Genomic DNA, 24196 nt, shown 5'->3' on the forward strand with positions numbered 1-24196 from the left:
TTCTGCTAATGAATGCTGATTGGTCAGTGACGGACTGATTACGACCAGAGATCCCGCACAATGGCATCCGAAGCAAAAACCAGAATGTCAGAGTTAATATTTCGGTGTGGTTTTTAAAACATCAGCAGACCTCTTTCTAGCCCGTGTATTGACAGGGAGAGCCTCACCTGTCTGCTGTGTTGTCGATGCCTTGAGAGAACAAAGGAAGTGACTCGGAGCTTGTCATAAAGCATTATCTCTGGCCGTACGATGTGTGTGGCATCATTTACATTTCAAAAGGCTTTTTAGAAAAATAAGTGACTTTAAGAAAATCTAACTCCCAGTAGTGTGTATTTTCTTAGCCTCCCAACGGTCAGTTCAGGGACTGTGTTTCCATCACAACCCCGTCAACATGGGAATGGACATAAAGTGTGTGTGTGTGTGTGTGTGTGTGTGTGTGTGTGTGTGTGTGTGTGTGGGTGGTGGGTGCTTGTGTTGTGTGGTGTGTCGTGTGTGTGTGTGTGTGTGTGTGTGTGTGTGTGTGTGTGTGTGTGTGTGTGAAAGACCGTTTGTAGAATCAAACCATTGAATTATAGCCATTTGGTAAACATTTATGAATACATTTTTGAGGAATTTGTGAATAAGTAGTCACTTAGCAGATTGTGACAGTGCTAATGCAAATTTCAATAGTCAGTAAGAAACATTATATATTGTTAGTATTCTCCTGGGGATCAGTAGATGGTCACTGGCCATTGAGGAAATGTACATTAGAATTTTGTTAGTCGTGTTGTGGCTGTAGCTCTGCAGCCTGAAGGCTGTTTTCAAACTATGTATCTGCAAACTAAATAGTTGTGACTTAGGAAAGTCGGAAGTGGGCCACTGACTTGCCTGTCCCTCAGTAATAAACCCGTGCCATGTTAAATTGAGGGATGAACATTGTCTGCGTGCAGTAGGTGATGAATTTAAAGTAAAATAAAGTATTCTCAGTTTGACACAAACTGTCATGAATTCCAAGACGACTAAAGGAGAACTCCTATAATTCTACAAATGAATATGCTTGTGATGGTGAGCACTTAGCACTGCGTAGCTGTATAACATCTAGTCTAACCATCAGACTTGGTATAATAGTTGGATGTCAACAAAGGAGACATTTCAGGTTCCTTTTTTCAGTTGTCTGTTTCGCGTGCGGAGGCGTTTCTGTTCTGTCAGCCGCACGCGAGACGGAACAGATACGCCTCTGTTTGAAACAATCCAGCTGTAGGAAATAGTTGTGTCGGTATGGGAAATATTTTAGGAATAATAAGTGAGTAAATACAAAAACTGTCACTACTCAGCATACAGACATAACACAGGGGCTACAGTACAAGAAAAAACACTCAACCCCATGTTTTTTATCAAGCTGAAACTTCTTGAGCTTATCTGTGTTGTTGATCCATTATCAGTGCAGTGCTTAGTAGCCTCTACTATATGATTATTACAGAGGCGACCATCACCATACAGTTAGTGCATATCTGTCAGAAACACTAATCGTCCCCAGAAATCCTTTAAATATCTGATAGTTTCTCTGTCTGTGTCTGCGTGTGGTGATGTCTTAACACAGAGCCCTTCCCTGTCTCGACATGATAAATGCCTCTCTCAGCTCTTTTCTCTCTACACTATGCAACAACCTTGCCTTTCAGGGTGCTATTGAAGAATTTGGAGTGACGCCTAATAGGCTATTTTCAAAAAATATAATTGTGGAAAGTTTTTTTCTCTTCTGACAGCTTGTACACATGACACACTCCCTTTCCATTCATAATACTTGCAGTCACGTTTGAACACACTGTTACATCACTGCATTTCTCTCCTCGCCCTTCTCACCCCACCCTCTTCTTTAAGCTACACTCTAATTTCCCAAGACGGAGCCGTCTGTACACTGTCAGCTGAACTAAAGCTGTCACTCATTCTTTTCACGGCACAGTTTGTTGACCACACTTGATCTATATCACTGTGCTGCTCCCTCCCTTAGATTACTATGGCAGCAGCTGGGACATAATGGATAATAATGGAGGCTTTGTGTGGCTGCTGGATTCTAAAAGCTCATGGAGCTTTTCTTGGTTCTCTGGCTCCATCTTGTGGTCCATAAGTAGAGATGGTGGGAATCAAACGGAGCTGCAGTGGTTGATATCAGCTGTCTGGGGATATGTGTAGTGGGTGGATACTGCTGGGATTTAGTTTTGCTCTAGTAGTGACAGATGGAGAAAAGCTCACTGTGTTGCTTGTCTAGGAAAAACTAGTCTTGCATTGCCAGACCTTTCTCTACAGCGCTGCGGAGGAGGGTCTGGCAAGTCCATACACACCAATCTTGGATGGGAGAAAAAACTTGCTCTGGTTTATTGGCCTTTCTTTAAAACACCATACACCTATCACCATTTCTAGCCCTCAAGTAAATTGTGTGCAAGGTTGAAATTGCAGGTTAGTAAACGCTCTGTATTTGGTTTACTTCCTACATTTGGGTCAGTTTGGCAGCATTTGGGGTTCTGACTTAATGAGAAGGAAGAGGTGTTTCAGTATAAGTGCTTGGTATTCAATTTCTGAACGTTGCAGCCATTACCCAACAGTTTGGCAGTTTATGAGCCTTACGTCATAATTTTTAATTAGTCATGGTAATATCGTATACCGCGGTAAAATAGGGAGGAGGTTTGACAGTATCAAAATTTGGATACCACCTAACTTTAATGAGAATAAACCTTTTTTATATGAGGTTTTTAGTCTGCTGTAGTAGCTAAGTGTTGAGAGGCAGCATCACAAGCAGATGGTGAGCTGTTTTTTTTTCATTCATCGGCAGCAGTGAGGAAAGCCTGCGTATTATTTCCGGTAACACGTTACCATCTGCTTCTGCTTTTCTTTGCACTGCCACGCTTTAAAGGTTCAGACTTCTTCCTCTCTGCCGCATAGAACAGTTTCACACAGGAAGATGATGCAACTTACAACACATTCAAATGTGGACAATAGAGTATTATAGTCCTGTCTATCTACTTAAACACATGGTAGAAAAGCAGAGCGAGGAGAAGGTTTCATATGAGTTGTTCAGACAGCTGAGGTACTAGACGTGGGATTGAACTGCCAAATGATGACTGGACATAATGTAAAGGTACGTTGCTAGCAGCTGATTGGACGGCGCATCATAACTCTATTTCTAATTAGAAGAAATAGCTATCCAGCTAGCTGACACAGTTGTTGAGCTACTGCACTATAACTTCAGGCTGTTAAACTACAACAGTGCAGTTTAGCTTAGCCGATTTATGGGTAACCATCATTGGTAGATGAAGTATTCAGATCCTTCAGTGAAAGTACTAAAACCAAACTTTAAAAATCTTATACAAGTAAAGGTTGAATCTATAACAGCTAGTTTAATTTATAATAAAACATCACATTTTATAAACTACATGTGTTTTGTGTACAGAAATCTTAACGTGTAAAGTAACTAAAGCTTTCAGATGAATGTAGTGGAGTAAAACATATAATATTTTTCTCTGAGTAGTAGAATGTAGTAAAAGTCGAAAGTGGCATGAAATGATAAGACTCAACATTTGGGCTTAAGTACAGTACTGGAGTAAATGTACTTACTTACATTCCACTACTGGTGGTAACCATGATGCAATATATAAACACTGTCTATGAACACTGTCTGCATCTTATTCTCACAGTGTAGTGTCTTCCGTTTCCGTGTCTGTCCTTCTCCGTGTTGTTCCTTTGCATCTTGTCATTTCCCCCGTGTGTTGCCTCTAGTGCTCAAACAATTAGTCCACGGTCTTATTGTTATTTATCAAACAAAAATGCCAAACAATTTACGGTTCCAGCTTCTCTTAGCTGTGAAGATTTTCTGATTTTCTTTTGGATGTCATTGTAAATGGATTGTGTTATCTATAGGATTGTGGACTGTCAGGTCCCACAAGACATTTCAAGCATAATTTTGGGATGTTGGAAATTGTGGCGGTTACTTTTTAGCCACACTACTGCTGCTTTGTGATGCACACAGTAGAAGGAGTGAATCCAAGGGTTCACTGTGACACATGTAACATTAAAAGATGCTTTATAAAATCATGCCCACAATTATTATTATAATAGCTTAGTATTCAATGGGAAAATAAGGTATTAATGAAGGCTTTAGGCTGACCCAGACTTTACTGTAGGCCCAGTTTAAGATTATGCACTGTAGGGGGCCCCTGCTCCGTCTCTTTTTCAGTTTAAGTCTTTTTTTTCTTGATTTAAAGACCCCTGTTACAAAGTGGAGTTTTTCTGCTGATAATTTCTTTCAACTAACAACAAAAAAAAATCTCTGAGGGTCTTTCAACCTTAAGCGATGTTTTTATTGCGCCAGTTGATATCGCGATAAGGATAAAAAGCGATTAATTGTACAGCCCTACAACATGAACATTGATTTCATTGACGTTAACAGTCCCCTCAGCTGCGTTTCCTTCGGCTACACACACAGAAGCAGCTGAGATGACAGCAACTGCAGCAGCATGTGTGGGGAGCAGTGTGGCTGCTGATTGGATGGTGGAGATGGTGGTGGTGGGTTGAGGGGGGGGTTCATGGCAGACCTGTCCAGGCTAGAGAGCAGAGGCTTCTATTTTTACCCCTGCTCAACACCCTCATATCACAACAGCTGTCCCCACATCTCTTGTCTGTCCTCTGTCAGGAATAGCCGGCCTATCAGAGCGCTCCCCCTCTCCTCGGCTCTGCTGTTTCCCTTTCCACTGTGTCTCCAGCCGGTTGCTAAGATCTCCTCGACTCTGGACAGTTTTTGATTTGATCGCTGACCTGTGGGAACGATTTGGATACAGGAGTTGTGGAATTACTTCACGAACAGGTAGAACAGTGTGTGATAACTTGACGAGAAGCGGAATCTTTCGTGGAAAATAGCGTGGGTCCCCCGAGGTCCCACAGCCGGTGACACTATTTTTAGACTCCAGTTAGCTGAGGAGGCAGCTTGAGTGGTTTTTTGAAAGTAACATTTTACAATAGCAACTTTTGCGCCATTGTGACAGTTCCCCTTTTTCCTAATCGAGGTGTTAATCATAATAATTAAAAATGTGATGTAGTTTTGAAGAGGAGGATGGTTGGAAATGCAGTTGAGACTGAAATTCTAGCGTACTTCCATGTTGTGTTTTCAGTTCATCTTGAAGATGTGCAAGAACGGGCCTAACTTTACCCCCACTGGGAATTTTTGTTTTTTTAAACTACAGTTAAAGTGGGCCGGCTCGATTGGAAACTTAGACGTAGTCATAATTCCATAATTAGCGTTTAGCACTGACTTAATGTAGGGCCCTATGGAATCTGTCTTAAAGCTTTTTTTAGACTCTCAATTTCAGGATTTGGTCGATTATTCTGTTATCACAGAAACTATCTGCATTAATGCTGACATCAGTCTGTGACGGGCCCCAGCCGGGCCCTTGTCAAAAATAAAGATACTTGCCACCAGGCTAAACAACGTTTTGGGGGAACCACTGGTTTGTATGTTACTTTGACTTTGACTTTGAACAGACTTACTGTTTTTTACGAGTAGCGCTGGGTGATATGTCTGGATGATTGTTTTGGGACTTTAGGGCACATTGTACTTTAATGATTCCTCATTATCATCATCATTCTACTCATTTCTGTTGTTGAAATGTCTGATCCTAAGCTGAAGGTTTTGTTTTATAGTAATAACAAGTTTGGTGTCATGTAATGCCATGGAGCACAGTTCTTGTTTGTAATATCAGTTTGATTACTCTATGCTATTTTTCATACATCCACTATGTATATGTGATAAATCTAGGAACAAATTATTTCAGCCATATTGCCTTGTTTTCATAACTCACAGAATTATGGCCTGTTGTAACAGGACTATAATTTATTAATTAACTTCCACGTCTGCCTTTTGTGCGTTCACATTGAATATTTTTTTTTTTTCAGAAAGACAGTTAACATAATTATTCACTCTGAGATCAATTGTGAGCCTCATAAATGTGTAGCTAAAATATTATTGAGTTATCGTTAACAATTTCCACTTCAGCCTTCATAAATGTGGGACAAACCACACACTCGTTATAAATATACAATATACTCCTTATATATTCTTAACGTGCTAACTTACACTATAGTAATATTATCAGATGATCAGAACTCTTCCATTGGGTTCCCAGCATCTGAGACCTGACCCAGGACCAGGACAAATGTCCCGTTGTTTTGAATTCAGTTCTGTGTGTCGATATGTCTCACACCTTCATCGGGCTGGGCGATATTTTTGACCAAATACATCAATATCGATACTGCAACGATATTGTAGGTTTGACAATTGGTGCTTTTGCAAAAGATTTTTCACTGTGATATTTTAGATAATCATCAATAATGTGGTAAACAGTTTCAAGGAAAAAAAAAGACAAAGTAAAAAAAATATTTTTTCCAGCTTTATACTGACTGTGTTTACATGCATACAGTAAAATAGCGTGATGTTAAAACAAATTCTTCAAATTATGTTCCCTCCCTAAGTTAGTGTGTGCTTGTTCTTATTAATTTAGACAAGGTACATCAAGATATCTGAGTATGATTTCCTCTTAATATAGTGCTATTGAAAGACGATAAATTATCATACTGAATTATTGCTCAGTCCTATGCCTGAGGAGTCCCAAGTGGGTTCTCAATCATCTCTGACATGGTTTCTGCTTGGACTGTTCAGTTTGACCATGTTTTGGATCTAATTATACATACTTGAATATATTTGGGTCTCTTTCAGATGTGCCTCCTTTTTCAGGTCAGACCTCTACCCCAAATATTACCAGTCCACTACCAACTGGGATTTAGCCACTCTGCTGTTAACACTACTAAAGTAAGAAGCAGCTGCTTGTTTATGGTGGGATGCTAAGTGTGAGCTTGCTTTTCGCTTTATAGACATGAACTCTGTTGGCTCCATTCCAATGAAATGCAGTCTTCTCCTGTGTGCATTTGCTATGTGAAGTACACACTTGAGGTCCAACAGATATATATCATTCACATGATGGCAAGTAAAGCAACAGAAATGGTAATTATGAAATGTTTATATATTCAATGATTTCCATGGAGACAGTAAGGTATAATGGTTTGGTAATAAGTGTTGCTTATTTGGACATATTAGTATTAGAAACAGGAGGTTTGGGATGTGTGACTTCAGCACTGCCTTTGTGGGTAATATGTGCCTTGTTGGGTTTTCTCTAAGAGAGTAATCTAGCCCCCAGCCCTGTCTAATCCAAAAATAAACATGTTAGTCAGTGTGCTAATTCAGTGACCACTGATAAACGCCACTGACCGCGAGCCAGGCCTGGACACTGTCCCATACCCAGTGAAAGGCTAAAGGCCTGCAGTCCAAGTTGGACTTTTAGAGACCAGCTCTGCTCTGTTTTGTGTAAAGATGAATAAGATACATTAGACTTGGCAGAAATCATTGACTTAACATTTTACAATTTAAACTTCAGGCAAACCACACGTATCCTGAAACACAGTGTGACTACTATTCCTGAAATCACACTGCCTGTTTTTAGATTGTGATGAATGTATTTGTCTACTGATAGGGAGTTCAAACCTAGGAAGGACAGGACTGATCACATCACAGTCTCATTTTATCAAATCCATACTGTGCCTACTCATCAGACAGCAATTGACAGTGGTAGTTTACATGAAAGACCTTTTCAAGTTCAAAGTTGGGCTTATGTTTGTAGTTTTCTTTTTAGATGGAGATTGGAGGCTGTAGTGGGGAGGGGGCAATATGGATGAAATCATCCGCCTATGCACCTTTATTCTGTATGTTGATAATATGATGATATAGTAATTGATCTGGAAAATCATTTGAGAAACAGTTTACAGATACAGTATTTTTAATAATTAATTAACGGCAAATCCAGTTTTTATGAATATCTGACAGGTCAAAATACTTTCTTTCATTGAACTACAAATGATATAGAAACACCCAGTTATACAGTTTGGCTAAATCTATGACTGTAGACAGCTTTATTTATTGTCTAATGGTATATATCATCATGTCGGCCAACCCGAAGCTCAAGTGACATCATTTCATGGTAGTTAAAATGTTTCATTCGTAATCCCTGAGCAGGTGCTGGCGTTGGTTTGGTTAGAGCTAATGCTCCTGCTCTAATCTCCTGTTCATCCTCCACTTCTCCTAGCCCCAAGCACTGCTTTACCATCAACATGTGGCTCTGCTCACATTGAAAATGCAATGATTCTCATTTCTATTCATCTGTCTTCTTGACATTCTTCCTCTCCTAGCTCCCTTCCACCTCCTCTTCCTCCTGCTCTCATCTCATCCGTCACAGCCCATGACAGCAGATCAGCCAACATGGCATTCTCACATCGCTTTTCCTTCTGGGAGCAAAAGGGAAGTCTCATTTGGACATTTCATTAAGCACTCTCACACTGCATGGAATTACAGTGTTGTACACTGTGCATTAACATGTGTGTCTTTAGATGCGTGTGCCCTTTTGCTTGTATCACACTAAGAATATGATAGCTTTCACTCTCATCTTGTTATATGTTATAGTAGCTGGGATTCTGTACCACCTATGCCATTTTCTGGACACTTAACCAAAGAACTTCCAATTGCCCAGAGTGCATCAAATTATTAGATCTTGAAATAGTTGGACATACTGTTACAGCATGTCCAACTATTTTAAGATCTGATAATTGATGCAGTAAAAGATCAGAAAATGTGCATGTTTTGAGGTTTGCACGGTGTGATGGACAACAGCTTCATGTAGTGTTGAGGTTTTGATCTAGTTCTCCTTTTTATATCAACACATTTAGATTAAAGAAGATAACAAGCCAGGAACCAAAAGTGTAAGTCAAACTTGTGGTCGTCAGATTAATGTTAGAGCTTTCTTAGTCTGCCAGGATCAATTCAGCTCACGTGATATATTTGGAGGGAATTATGTCAAATTTATTGATGTATTGTATACATATTTTTAGGTAGACGTTGACTCATTAGGATTAGTTAGGATCAAGCACATAAGTAATTGAGATCAGACTTTGCAAAACATTACATCATTCGGTGAGGTTTGCTTACATTAGTGTTTCTTGTGGGATTCAGAAAACCCTTCTTCATACACACACAGCCGTTATAATGCACATTTCAACCTGTACATGGGTAGGTGGTTGTTGATGAGATTTGATCATAGTAGTCCAAAATGCTACAAAAAGTTTCATTCATTCACAAAAATGTTTCCCAGGAGCTAAATAAAGAACTTCATGATGCACAACAGGATGTCCTGCTTTTGGTCAAAAATAAAATACAATTTAGGAGTGTCAGCAGTGGTATTGGGTGTTAATGCGTTGCATAAAGGACCATTGACTTTGAGGATAGAAAAGAAGCAAAACTGTTTCAAAGCATATTTAAACAAAAATCATCCAGGCCTCCCTGCACCCTGCCTCACTAATAGTGGTGAAAAAATAATTGATTCTTAGGTGCATCACGATTCTCTCTAGAACGATTTGATGCTTGATTCTGATAAGTTAATTGATTATTAAAAATATTGATTAAAATGTGATGTTTTTTGTTTTAAAGTTACTGTCTCCAGATATGTACAAATCAGATTGCTGTGACTGAGAGTTAAGGAAAGGTTTTTATTTTGTAGTCATTCCATTCTTAAGCCCTAAACATGCTTGTGAAAGCCACCTTCTCTCTCAGTGATCTTCCATGTCAGAGGCTCCGTTATGTTTAAGACAGTGGAGAATTGGCTTCTTACAACATGAAACATGAGGTGGTCAGATAACATATATAATATAATATAATAATCAATTATTAACTTCAAGCATCAGGCATTTAATTGTTCGAGAGAGAATCGCGATGCATCTATGAATAATTTTCCTCCCATCCCTAGTGAGGAGTGTAGTATTTTGATGATTAAAAAAATGATGCCTGGATTTTCTTTCAATATTCTCGCTTATACCTCCTCTCTTTCCTCTGAGTAGTCTGACAGTGAAGGGCTGCCCAGCCGGGCCAAGTCTGTGCCAGCTCTAGACCCTGGCAGGGGGTTATTCCGGGCAACAAGTCCCCCATCAGTTTCCCATACTGAGTCAAAAGACCGGGTCAGGAGTCCCTCCCCACCTAAAGTCAGGACACCTGTTAAAGTACCAGAACGCTTCAAAAGCCCTGAGCCACCTTCAAAGAAGGCAGAGCAAATTAGGAGTCCTGAACCACCACAAGCTCCTCTGAGCCCACAGCCAGTTATGAACAGTGAGCGAGAGCAAAATGGCATGATGGGCAAAAGCGTGGCCAATGGTACAGCCAATGGTGATATTAACGTTCCAGGCAGCGGCACCAACCAGATGGATACTACAGAGGACAAGGGTCTGACACGTAAGAAAGTAGTGAAGGTGGTTCGTCGAGTGGTCAGGAAGGTCCTACCCGCCGAAGAGGACGAGACCACTGTGCCAACACAACCAACAGACAGAGCACCACAAGCAGCCAGGCCTACTGCTGAACCAGTTAAAGCAGTGGCAGCACCAGCTTCAGTGTCTAAGGCCCCCATGACGTCAGCGTTCTCTTTTAAACATGACGCCGTCAAAACGGAAGACGACATTTCACGAGGGTTGACAAACCTCATGGTCAGAGGCAGGACAAGGGAGCCCCGGCCACGAATATGCAGGGATGATCGACCAGAAAAAATGGAGTTGGAGAAGATAAATGAGAAGAAAGTTGTTGAGCCGCAGGAGATAAAAGAGAAGAAAGAGGACAAAACCACCGTAAAGCCACAGGAGGTCAATTACAAACCTACAAGCTCTGGTCCAGGGATACCAATTGCCAAATCTCCGGTGGTTGCTGTAAACCCAAACAGTATGGCTTCCGAGAAAGTGGCTCCAACATCTTCCAAATCGACTCATTCCAGACCCTCATCTCTCCCACCAGTTGTTGGCTTTATCCCAGCTCCTAAGCCCTCACCCTTGTCACCGCCTCCTGGCTTCATACCTGCACCAAAACCAACTGCTGCAACAAAACCCACCCCTACAAATCGTCCGTCTACCACCCCAGCGGCCCAGAAATCTTCCTCTGTCTCTCCTTCATTACGTCTCATCCCAGCTCCTAAATCCTCTCCACTCAAAACTCCTGCAAGCCCTGATCCTCCCCGTCCTACTCTTAGTCCTCTGTCTCTCCCTCAAGGAGTCATTTCAGTTCAACAAACTGCCGTCAGTCAACAAGAGGTACGCAGTCCACACTTTGCACGTCTGGTCAATATGTGGGACATTGGTGTGGAAAGCGCATGGCCAATTGAATTGCATGTTTGATAAATAAGAGCACTTTAGAGTTTGCTTACTGACACCACGTTTGTGTGTGTAACCTCGGTGTGGCACGGTTTTAGAGTCACTTGATAGCCATCGTAACCTAGCTACGGAACATGAAAAAAAGAACACAATGTATTGTTAACCTTTCTTTAGAATAACTAGGGAAAAGTTTGACACTAAAAGAATATTTTGCTGGCCTTCTATTCAACACAAGAAAGGGTTACAACATCCAGGAGTGTTACAAGTTTCTACTCAATCCCTGGAGGAAAAAAGACTGAAATTAATTTCCTCTTGACAAGTGTTTTGTAAAGTTACCGCTGGGACGCATTGGTTTTCTAGTGTGCATGCTGAATAAAGCTAGCCTGGCTCCGCCCTCCGCCCTACGTACATCCACCCAATTTTCATTTCCCTTCAGTACACCGTTTGGGTTTGCGGTATATTCTTGTGTTTTCTCTGGCCCAATTTTAACCGGTCCAATCAACGGACAGAGGGAGTGGCTGAGAACGATGACGCTTAGGTTGTGTGCTGGTTTGAGTTGTAGATCCGTAATGGCGGTGGAGAAAGATGCGAACGAAGCCATTCAGTCCGTTGTGGCAACGCTGCCGAATATCCAGAAGTTAAAGCCTGAGCAAGAACCATCTTTGCTGAGTTTTGTTGGTGGCCATGATGTTTTGGCCCTTCTCCCCACGGGGCTCGGGAAAAGTTTGATTTTTCAGCCCGCTCCGTTAGTGGTGGAAGGACCAAACGTTGGTTGGTTATGGCAGATTCAGAGTGGCTCTGGGCAGATCCAATAGTTTTAAACTTCAACAGAGTACCCGCCTTCAAGGAAGTTAACACTTGTCAATGGAGAGTGGCCAGACTCTAGTCCAAATGAAATGGACTAGAGTCTGGTAGGACCAGGCTAGAATAAAGCACCTTTGGGCATTTACTTTTGGAGTACTACGAACATGGTCTTTTCAAAACAGATTCCACCAAAACCAAGATACTACATTATGTAATAATGAGTGTTCAGAGTGTACTGTAGGAAACAAAAGTCAAGACAGTGTTTGATTTGTAAGAAGACATTACATTTTGGTCTAGAACAAGTAAAGGGTTTCAACATCAATGGTTGTTGTGTGTTGAAAGCTTGTGCTTAATCTCCAGCGGGAAAGAGACTGTAGTGGATGTTGTGCATAAGCCTGGCAAGCTAAACGTCAGTAATGAATCTAATAAAGCAAAATGAACGGTTCAGGTTAGGTCCAGGTCTCAAATTTTGCGGAACCACTTGGGCTTACCGGAGTCTTGTCATTAAGATGCAGGTTTGGGTCTCAGCTTGGTGCACAGGCAGAACAAGACATGATTAACGGACTGCCATGGTTTGTTGGTGGTCCCCAAAGGATGCTTTCTTCATGGTTTTGATAGCTCCCTGACCTTTTCTGTGGTGCCAAGACCAGATCACCATTTCCTCTTGACCAGTGTCTCGTGAAGTAATGCCATGAACTTTGTTGATAACATTTTAACTCCTAAGGGGATAAACCCTTTAGATTGTAATGACCTCATGCCTTTTTTGTATTACAACCCTTAAGACAAACTACATACAAATAAAATATATATATGTCATCTTATATGTTGTGTCTGACAGTCAGAAGATTTTAGTCTTTTGTTTCCTGGGCACTGAACAAGTCAAGTCGTTTTATTTTAGTGCTCTGGGCAAGAGTAGGAAGAATTTGTTTACTTCCTGACCATTATTTCCCCTTCTGGTGTCCTATCAGTCACAGACAATCTAACTTCCTCAACAGACTTGGTTTGGCTGTCAAAATAGCAAGTTGTTTATTTGTTACAGATTATGGAGGTTTTTGTGATTCTGCAGATTTGAGAAGATTGCTCTTTTTGAGATCTACAGACCTTAAACCACTTTCTGTTGAGTCTACAGTAACATCAAAACAGGGAGGACAGTCACCACTTTTTTCACCCATAATCAGATTTTTACAAAGGCACAGTCCCACCAGACACTGCTGCTAGATGCTCAAAGCATACCATATTTTAGCGTATCATATTTTGGGATTAAGGGATGTATTAGATAGGAAATCCATTCTTTTGCTGGAAAGATATTAACAACTGTTTGAGAAATAATTATGACACAAAGCCAACGTCCATGTTATACTTATTGTCATGATAAATATTTTTGTTGCATTAGGGTCAGGGTTTTCCCCCACAGAAATACCAATATTATATTTTCGTGGTACATTCCTTGCTGGGTTGGAGCAATTTATGTCTTGCAATTATTCTTCTCTTAACCAGAAAATGGTATTGTTGTGTGTGTGTGTGTGGCATTGGTTTTCTAGTATGCATGCTGTTTGAAGCACCTTTTGAAGATTAACTTTGAGCGTACTACTAACATAGTTTAATTTTTTTTTTTTAAAGAAGTCCGATTCCACAATAAGCTGAAATACTATGTTATGTTGAGTGTGCAGAGTGTCCTTTTTAGGAAATGCTTGAGCCTTGAGGAATACATCACATATTCACGTTTGTGACTTCTTGTTTATATGTGTGTGTGTGTGTGTGTGTAGTTATGGGCTTTGCTTCAGCTCTACCAGTGGTCTGAGTGTCTATGTGTTGCTGCTTTGACCTGTAGGAGGAACCGCTCAGTCCCACCGAGGAAGCTCAGAGACGCCTGATGAGGATCTTCAATGCCCCTGTAAATCCCCTTGCTGTCCATCTGAATATTATTAATGTCTTGTCTTAGCTTCATGTCTCTTTGTATGTTCATGTCAGCTCTCACATGACCAAAAATTGAAAAGCAGAAAATTGTGGTGCCAAAGTTTAATGTAATGTGAAATTGTAAAATTGAAAGTGTAGTTTAACAGCTCTACCAACAATGGCCTTAGACTGAGTCAAATCATACTGCTGATGTTCCCCCTAAAGAAACTGCATTACGAGCTTCACCCTATAGTTTTACAGCACGGTGGTTGTTTTGTTGTATTCTCCATCTCAGAGTTAGCTGGCAGAACGTCAGTCCCCCTAACTTTACCAACAATTGCTCCGTTGGGCTGTTAGCATTATCACCATTCCTAACATGCTTAGTTTATTGGTGTGTATTTACAGATGCTCACAGCAGAGGAAAGTATTAGCATGGCGTCTCTTGCCCTACTGACTGGGACAGAACAGTGACTCATGAGGGAGTGAAAATATAGTCCCCTCTGCTGGTGTCTGTCTCCAACGCTCTGCCCCTTACTTCTCCAGCTCGGTCTCTCTGGCTTTCATCGTGCACTCGTTACTTACTTGCCTCTTACTTATCTATTAACTATCGCTGCTCTCAAAAGTCTAATCTTAGTTTCCCAGTTTAAACTTTTTTGACTCTGCTTGCTTTTGTAGACTTATTGGAAAGTTTTTTTATACACACTATTGATGTCAGGATCCGAGCCCTGTAATATGGCGTAACTGCCAGTATTGAGTTTGGTCCAATAATTTCTGACACATGGACACATTGTCAAACTATTAGGTCTTGAAGCTTAAATTATTGTTTTGGAATGAATGAAAGCTGAACTGGACAATGTCACTCCTGAAATAGACGTGCAATCAGCTGGTTTAACTAGAGAAGATGCATCACTCTGTCGGAGATGTTGGAACTACCAAAACACTAACGTTTGTACAGTCAGTGCTGTGTTCCTAGATGTTCCTAGGATGAGTACAGACATCAGCTTGCAGGGAGAATACAAACCTGACAACATACATGTTTGTCGGTTATGTGAGTTAGTTTCTCACAGAATGAATGTCAGTTAGTGACAGCAGATATGACCTGCTGGCTACCAATGTGCTACGTACTATTTGTTTGAACTGATCTACACATCCTTATCTCCACCCAATGGTTAGTCATTGCAAATTTTCACTTTTCCATTATTCTGTCAAGTGTCCATTCTCTTTTTCTTTGTTTTTATGCACTACACTGCATTTTATTCATCCAAAGTTCCATGTTGACCTTGTCTTCTTCTTCTCCTGTTCTTCCCCTCATTCTCTTTCCTTCTCTTCTCACCTTACACACCCTGCTTTTGCTGGTTGTTGTCTCGCTGTGGTTGCTTTGTGGCTAAGCTGGAGCTGGCTGTCAGTGTTTCGTCTTCTGTCCAAGCCCCCGCTCCCGTGGCCCCGCAGCCCCTCCAGGTACCGCGGCCCTCCAGCCTTCCTCTGGGCCTCCTGGCTGGTGTTTGTACTCGTGTGACTTGTCGGAGTGTAAGGCCTGGAATCCTTCTAACTTTTCCTAGTTTTCTCATTTCCCTTGTCTGTTCTACAGTATTTCCAACATGCTGAGACCACTACAAAAAGCTGAAAGGCTATACGATTTCTTGTAGTCAGCATCCTCTTTTGATGTAGTGGATACTATGTGGATTGATCCAGCCCTTTACAATTCATTGGTTCCAGAACCACTGTTTAACTGATCAGATTTGATTATGTTTTATTGTTAGCCTTACTATGACTATAACCCTACCTGTCAATAGGAGAACTTTTTTGTAAATTTGTTGGAAATTATGAGAGAACCTGGATCTTTTCATTATTTGGTATTAAGGGAACCACATTTTAAAGAATAGTCTGAATGTTACCTTTATCAGTGGTCTTGGAATAATGATACTAATTTCATGTCTGTTAATCCAGTACAGAGATAGATCTAGGATATATTTAGCAGTGGAAAAGTATAGTAGTATATAATCCTAAGATTTTTCATTTAATTGTAACCTGATGTGCCAAAAAAGAAAGGTGAAACCACACATTATTGGTTTGAGAGCAGTTAAACAAAGACAAACAAAGACATTTATAAGTAATGGATGTATAGGTGGTAACTTTGTTAGGTAACAGTACAATGCCTAAATAAAATACCTGCTTCCAGGCTTGGTGCTAAATTACGCTAAACATGTCCTAAACATATGTTTGTTCTGGAAACAGATATGAAATTGACAGTTGTTGACTCATCTGATGCAGGGTTTGACAGCAAACCTTAACCCCTGAAGTCTTTTTGTGTCTCATATGTTACATAAAGTGAGTGTGACTTATCCAGTCAAAAGCGTTTTGGCAGATCTTTCCTTGTTTTATCATTGACATGTCAGTGCAATTTATAATGGCATGACGCAGCTTTCTCTGCACGACCCATCAGGCTGATAGAAGCAACCTGCATGGACTTTGTATCTTCTATTTTGACAGTTGGCATGCATGCGTGGCGTGTCCACACTGTTGTGTGGCTAATTGTGTTCAGCTGCTCCTAGTTTTCACTTCATGATGAATCTTTGTTCATGGGCCCAATTGTGTTTGTTGTCATGCAACCATTTCATTCCATGAATCTGTAAACATTTCACCGGTGAAAGTGTATTGTTAAATATTAAAGCAGATGTAGGATAAAGCCCATAAGTGGATCATAACAGGTCCGGACCACGCTTAAGTATAGTGAACTTGATTTCTCTGTCACAGGAGTGCCGGATAAGTAGGATGAACTACACTTTGTTAAGATGCAATGCCCGCCTACTGCTCTACATTTATCCGTGTGCTTATCTATGTTATCTAATCTCTTTGTGTAATAGTGTGTCTGTACAACATTTGTTACTCATATCTAACTGTGACCTTTGACCTCTTCATGCTGGCCAATCCCCAGGGATCAGTGGAAGAGGACCCTGTGGCCCTCCTTCTGGCATCTCATGCTGCAGCTCAGCAGCCCCAGGTCTGGCCTGCACCGTGCCTCCAGCCTGTCCCATGATCCCCTGCACTGTAGAATGCTGTGTGTGCTATGTTGTGCTCTCTCCCTTTGCTTGTGAATTGCAGTGTGTCTTGTTCACTTTTCCCATGCAAATGATGTGACATTTAGGCAGTCACCAATAGTTAAGACTCAATTGTTTCTTTTGGTTTTCATCCAAAAATATGTAGCTTTTCTTTACTTTTTTTGTGTGATGTGGTTAAATTAGGGCTGTCAAATGATACAAAAATGTATTCTGTATTGAAAGCAAAGTAATCGCACGTTTAAATGTACTTTTTAAAGGTGTTTTTTTTGTACGTTTTTAATGCTCAGGGGGTATTGGAGACTTGGCATACTCTGGTTGTAACCCAGTTCACATCGACAGTTCAATGCAGATAATTTTAGTCACGTGGAGAGAACCATCTGGAAGTAGCCTGACGTCGTCACACTCAGATTTTACTCCGAATATGATGAACTTCCCAACCTCCAATGTTGTGGGTGGGGCTAAATTCTGCTGACATCCAGGCTAATCTGGAAGGACTTTGGATCTCAATTTTCCATATAAAACACCCTTTTCTTTATCCATTTCTGCTCAAGGAGTTATTTTCCTGCTAGCCATCCCAAAGTATTGTGTGTGTGTGTGTGTGTGTGTGTGTGTGTGACTTACTCACGTGCAATAAAAAGTAGATGAGTTAAATTGTTTATTATCCAGTTCATTTTGACAGCCCTAGTTTCTTATTGTTTAGTTGTATTTTTGTACTGTTTTCACTTTTGTCCCCGTTGTGTCACTGAACTGAGGTAATCCCTGGTATGCTTCTTACCAGTGTTCCTTTTGAACCCCCTTCACACACACCCCTGAGGCTTGTTATATTGACATCTGTGTGGTTGGAAGTTTCTCACACACATGCACCCAGCACCCTGAAGGAGCAGCAGTGCTCACTAGACAATGAGACTTTTGAGTCCACCGTCATCCACTGCATGGCCATCACCTTGGCAACCTTTTTCTTTCATAACCTTTCAGAATGTGCTGGGATCAAACTGGAAGTCCTGGGGGCTTCAGAAAGACCCAGCGTGACTATGAGTGATCCAGTGACATGACAATAATTGTGTCCAGATACAGTTCAGTCATTTCTTTCTCTTTGTTGTTTGTCTACCCCAGGTGAAGACAGAAGAGCAGATCGCAGCCGAGCAGGCCTGGTATGGATCTGAGAAAGTCTGGCTGGTCCACAAAGATGGCTTCTCCCTAGGTGAGATGGGCATTTCACCGCAGAACATGTTTAACCTTTTTGTCGGCCATTTTTCTCTCACTGTTTAAAATGTGGGTTTCTTTATAAAAACAAAAAAACTGTGATTAAAACAAATTACATTTGCAATACTGACAATGTAATCATAATAAACCAACGTTATTACATTTTTTACATTACATTGTTTGTATTGGAGTTTTAAACTCCAGTGGATTTACGAGGACTATGGTTAACTGCTATTCAGATCCACCAAAACAAGTTTCTTCCCGAGCCTATTTATCAGAGGCATCGTGGCTCTGTCTGGCCCTTAGCACCGCCAAAGACGATTGTGATCGTGAGCTAGCACTAGCATGTGCTACGGTTAGCCACCTCATCTCGGCTAGTGATGTAGAAAGCCGTGGAGATTTTGAACAGCTCACTCAGAGACTGAAGGCAGAGGAGATTCAGAAACCTGTATCTCACTCAAAAAGGCATGGCTGTTTGAAGTGATGATGATGGAAGATGGAAGTTTGTAGAAGCACCAGAGACACAAAATAACACCCCCCCCCCCAAAAAAGAGGGATTTTTTTCACACTATGGGCACTTCAAGTGTAATGTTTCCCTGGCTGTGTTGTGATTCAGTTTCCCATTGGTCTTGCATCATTGGTAGATTGTAATATACTAACTTTCTTTGAAGTCTGTGTATGTTATCACTGGCGCTACCCCGAGCTGGTTATGTACAGTATTACGGTAAGAGAGTTGCTTCAACCTTTGGTTTTAGTTCAACAGATTTATTGACATCCAGATTCAACATTGAATACAGTGCTTGTTGCTTGCATTACATGTTTGTGTAGGTACATGTGTGGTTTTCTCTAACATAAAGAAATACAGAATATATAAATATAAAATGTTAATAAGGAATGCACATGTATACAAATAAAGAACAATAAGCAACTCACTCTGCAATATACATAATTGATAGGTAATAAATAGTTGCTGTGCAAACAACTAGACAATACTGGATAGTAATGAAAATTATCACAATCCAACGTAGTAAAGCATACAGGTTTCATTGTGTAGTTATATCTATTGGCCACTAGATGGCGCTCTAATGCCATAAATGAACATAACAGCAGCATGTGAATGATGCAGTGAAATGCGCTTCGACAGTGAAACCAGCAACACCATCGCGAGTGCAACAGCTGAACTAATGCTCAGCCGGATTGTAATTAACACATGTAGAACGCTGTACTGTAATGCATCCATTAATAAGCATCAACTATTGTTTTTGAATGGTACAATCTGCAGCACGTTCTTAGCATTATGGTAGACATTAGCATGCTATCCTGAACTATAACAAGAAAGATACTATCATGTTGACTTACACAAACTAAAATACATGCTAAACTAGCATGAACATAAAATTGGGCACTTACGTTCTCAATAACGCACACGGCAACACATCAGAAGATTTACACAAATAACGTGCAACTTTTAGAGCAGCTGTACTCATGTCCGCAGCAAACTACAAAAGGAAATGGCGAAGTTGCGCATGTGTGCAAATGCGTGAGTCCAAGGAGTACCGTATGCTCATCAGTCCAGCAGGGATTTTTCTACACTTTCCCTTTTAATACATCCTAACATGTGTCAGTGAGGTAGCACTGGGCGGCTGCCCCCCCCCCATCACTCCTCTGCTAATCTAAAATCTGAGAAATGTTGTGATTGGAAGGCGTGGATTGCAATCACAATCTTGGCCCAAATCCTTTTTATCTCAGTATGACAATAACAGACAATAACTAAAATGATTTATGTGGTTGTTACGGATTACTTTTCTGTTGATTGGCTTCTGTCGACTTTGAGTAATCAACAACTTTTCAGCTCCAGCAAATATAGAGGAGGGGAGCTGCATGAATGAAACGGTTTGTCCATCTGCCCAGCACTTCTGTGCAGTGTGTGGCTTCTGCACCAGTCTGTTGTTTGCTGAGAAACGCTTCCAGCACGTAACTGCCCCTACAACTACAAATCTGTCTTCACATTTTCTCCTTTGTGTAGAGGGGAACAAGTGTTTGCCGTTGAAGTTCCAAAACTTTGGAATTGGCTGCCTCTGCACATTAAACAGGCCTTCTCTCTGTCTCAATTTAAAATTCTTCTTAAAACTCACCTCTTTTCTTTGGCTTTTAACACCAGGTAGAGTGTTGATCTTATGTGTATACTTGCATATGTTTACCGTATGCTGGCAGTGCATTTGAGTTATTTTACTTTTTCAATTTATTTAATTTTTATTTTATTGTTTTTATCATTAAATTGGGAACTTAATCTTTTTGTTGTGCATTTATTGTGTTATCTGTTTATTCTGTATTATCTTTTTGTGCAGCACTTTTGTTAAAATCGGATTGGAATAGGTAAAACTGAGCCAGGCTAGCTGTCTCCCTCCATTTCCAGTATTTATGCTAAGCTAGACTAACCATGTCCTTACTCCAGCTTCGTACTCAGCACACAGACATGAGAAAGATATTAGTCTTGTTGTCTTACTCTCTAAAATAGTAAATAAGTGCATTGCCCAAAAACTGATTTCAAAAGCTTTAGGCTACATTGTGTAGTCGTCATTCGGTCTGTCTTTAGGTTTGTTGCTTGTCTCCCTTTTGGCTGTGACTTTTAATCATTTGTAAGGTTTTAGTTGTATACTCTGCTGTGCATTGTACCTGAATCATTTTTATGACCACATCCAAAACAAAAAATAAATGACAAAATAACCAAGGACTAAATAACCATTCTAATCTGTCAATCCACACATTACATGTTTTCACAGTGCTAGACACGTGTGGGATATAAAGGTAAGAAGATAATATTTTCAGTCAGCAGAGGGAAACGGTTGCATCGTCTCTTGTGATTGTAAGTGGCCTGGGAAGCTGTGCTTCCATCCATGTAGTAGTCTGCAGGCTTCAAAGTTTAAAACATGAAAATCAGGAGCTTTTCATGCTCTGTTTTTGCCTTTTTAGTTAGCCAGTTAAGATAAAGGGATGAGTGTGAGCACTTCCAGCAGGCTAACAGCTGTCCGTGTTTCTTGTCCTTTCTCTTGGCAGCCACCGTGGTGAAGACAGAGGCTGGCTCCCTGCCAGAGGGCAAGGTGAAAATCCAACTTGAGCATGATGGGACAATACTGGAAGTGGACGAGGACGACGTCGAAAAGGTGAATGGGGAGATGGCTCCAAATTGTAAATGGTGTTGCAGCAGTAGGACTCTGGGTGATCCTAAAGAATAATTTGATACACACAGTTCCATACCATGTTTATGCTCAACAAAACTTATAGCTTAACATTTCATATATTTTCAATAGACATCATCATAGAATCAGATCTCACCATGTCAAGTGAGAATGTGTATTATAACATTTCTATCAATGATCACTGTATTTTACAGTGTATCACAGTATTAGCAATTGCAAGAAATTGTATATAGAATTGTATGTACTAGTGCAGTGCCTGTTTGGAAAGGGCCGATTGCTTGGTTCCCAGTTTTTTTCTTTCACAACGTTCGATAAGGCTCGGCTGCGGCTCCTCTAGAGATGCGGCGTACCTGTTTTTTTTGCTACTAATTAATCATGGTTATATCTCTCTCTCTCTCTCTCTCTCTTTCTTTCTCTCTCTCTCCCTCTCTCCCTCCGTGTGCAGGCCAACCCTCCATCATACAACCGATCAGAGGACCTGGCTTCACTGCTCTATCTGAATGAATCCAGTGTGATGCACTGCCTGAGGCAGCGCTATGGAGGCAACCTCATCCACACCTACGCTGGACTTAATATGGTCATCATCAACCCGCTAAGCACACCCTCCATGTACTCTGAGAAGGTAAGTTTAATGATGACGGGCCAGCTGACGTAGACCCAATCACAGTGTTTGTTTACAGTAACTTCCGGGTAAAAAACCTCCTGTCCCGTTTAGCAGCGCTTAGCCAACGGAGACTAGGAACAACTGGATATACTCTCATCTCATTAATCTAAAATGCATGTTTGATGCTTTCATGTAAAACTTTGCCTAACGTTAGCTTGCAGAGCTAATTCACCTGTTGGGCCACAGACACCACCCAAACTAGCAGTCAGTCTGACCAGCGGTGACAAGTGGCTGTTCCAATACAGGGCAGAAAATAAACACATCATAAACGTCAGACAGGTCAGACCTCCGTGTTTAACTTTACATCTGTCAACGTTACAGTTACCGCTGAAAATGACAACAGAAATAAACAAGTTTGCCAAATTCACATATCTCCGCAGTAAAAATCAACAGGCATTTGTCAACCTGGAAGTCATTTTTGTGTAAGCGTGACGACGTGGTGATTTGGTCCCTAGCCCATGGTATTACAAGACATGTTCACCTATTAACTTTGAGTGCCCATGTTGTGTGAACAACACATGCAGAAAAAGTACAAAACCTTTAACTCTTCCTTCTTATTGAGCCAGTTTAACAGTTTAATGTAATTAGAAAGTTCCCTGTCATTCTACTGTGTGTGTTATGAGTTCTACCTGGCATCAAACCCATATGATAATGTCTTAATCCCATGTTGATAAAGCTTGTGGACCAGCTGTCGGGCGTGATGATTGTCCCTAGGGCTGAACAATTTGGGGGAAAATGTTTTTGAGATTTTTCTGGCAGATATTGGGATTATGGTTCAGTTTGTGATTATTTGTCTTTAGCTAAACTATAGCTAAAGTTAAATATTCACTGTGTAACAGATAAAACACCATCTGTGTTCTTGGCCATCAGGTGATGCTTCCGACTGGACGTGCTGCGATGATAGCTCAGTTCACAACGACAGATCCCTTTGGTCTTGTCAATGGAACCATTTGGCAACTTTTAAAAAGTAAACTTCCCATTCAGAATCTTATTGGCATCCATTTCTTTGGCCGGCTCGCAAGCCCAAACAAGTGTGTGCGGCGGGCCTGTTGTTTTTGTTTCCGGTCTAGCTAGATTCGCTGTGGTAGTTTTTCCAACGTTACTAGTTGTTGCAACAGCATGTGAAAAAACTATAAAGTTTGCTAGGCCAAAAAGAACGTTAATCTCACTCAAATTTACGCCGTCAAAATGGGTTTGCGTTAACGCCGTTAATAACGCCTTTAACTGACAGTTCTAATAATAATAAAAAAGAGAAATAAGATTAAATATATTTAAACTTGTTATTTTACATTTGATTAACTGCGGTCTTATTAGCCAATCGCATTCTTTCAAATCTCAATTTAGATTTGAAAACCGTTAATTAAACAAATTGAATATGTGGCTCTGTGTGTGTGTGTGTGTGTGTGTGTGTGTGTGCGCGCGTGCGTGTGCGCGTGCGCGTGTGCGTGCGTCTTTTTCCTCCCCCATCAGGTGATGCACATGTTCAAAGGCTGTCGGCGCGACGACTCTGCACCTCATATATACTCAGTGGCACAGTCGGCCTATCGCAACCTGCTCACCACCCGGCAGGACCAGTCCATTGTGCTGCTGGGCAAGTCCGGCAGCGGCAAGACCACCAACTGCCAACACCTGGTCCAGTACCTGGTCTCCATCGCCGGCAGCACGGGCAAAATCTTCTCCGGTGAGCCGGCAGAATCATGACAAAAACACAGGAACAGACACAGTAGAGGAAAAGCTAGATCTACAGTAGGCTGTGGCATGTCTCTGACATTTATGCTATCGCTGCAGTGGGAACTGATGTTTTGACATCTGCAAACTTCAAATGTCTTGTCCTTGAATATAATATAAAAACATAACTGATCCCTCCAAAACAAAAGATGACATCCGATTTGTTTTGGTGACACAGCTGAGAAGTGGCAGGCGGTCTACACCATCCTGGAGGCTTTCGGCAACAGCTCCACCTCTATGAACACCAACGCCAGCCGCTTCTCCCATGTAGTGTCCCTCGACTTTGACCAGGCTGGCCAGGTGGCCTCCGCATCTATCCAGGTAACACACACAAAGACAACCAGACACAGACACAGACACACACAGACACACACACACACACACACACACAC

General features: G+C 41.1%; 1 protein-coding gene and 1 long non-coding RNA gene across 17 annotated transcripts in view; both read left to right on the plus strand.

Moving 5' to 3' along the window:
* The window catches only part of LOC116695664 (uncharacterized), an 813105-nt gene that overhangs the window by 577926 nt on the left and 210983 nt on the right, over positions 1-24196 (plus strand). The window lies entirely within an intron of this gene.
* Positions 1-24196, plus strand: part of LOC116695586 (unconventional myosin-XVIIIa) — a 157236-nt gene that overhangs the window by 23994 nt on the left and 109046 nt on the right. For 3 of the 16 annotated variants that reach the window (XM_032525926.1, XM_032525928.1, XM_032525927.1), the window contains exons 1-12: positions 4697-4834; positions 8263-8371; positions 8797-8829; positions 9961-11190; positions 13886-13948; positions 15340-15477; positions 16886-16951; positions 18123-18210; positions 21270-21376; positions 21858-22034; positions 23547-23757; positions 23983-24125. In XM_032525926.1, coding sequence (XP_032381817.1) covers positions 8333-8371; positions 8797-8829; positions 9961-11190; positions 13886-13948; positions 15340-15477; positions 16886-16951; positions 18123-18210; positions 21270-21376; positions 21858-22034; positions 23547-23757; positions 23983-24125 — 2295 coding nt within the window. In that variant the 5' untranslated portion in view covers positions 4697-4834; positions 8263-8332. Of the gene's footprint in view, positions 1-2917; positions 3113-4696; positions 4835-8262; positions 8372-8796; positions 8830-9960; positions 11191-13885; positions 13949-15339; positions 15478-16885; positions 16952-18122; positions 18211-21269; positions 21377-21857; positions 22035-23546; positions 23758-23982; positions 24126-24196 lie in introns of those variants that run through there. The other 13 variants (XM_032525936.1, XM_032525943.1, XM_032525937.1 and 10 more) reach the window with 9 other exon arrangements.

Source organism: Etheostoma spectabile, chromosome 9, assembly GCF_008692095.1.
Source record: "Etheostoma spectabile isolate EspeVRDwgs_2016 chromosome 9, UIUC_Espe_1.0, whole genome shotgun sequence".
Taxonomy (NCBI): Eukaryota; Metazoa; Chordata; class Actinopteri; order Perciformes; family Percidae; genus Etheostoma; species Etheostoma spectabile.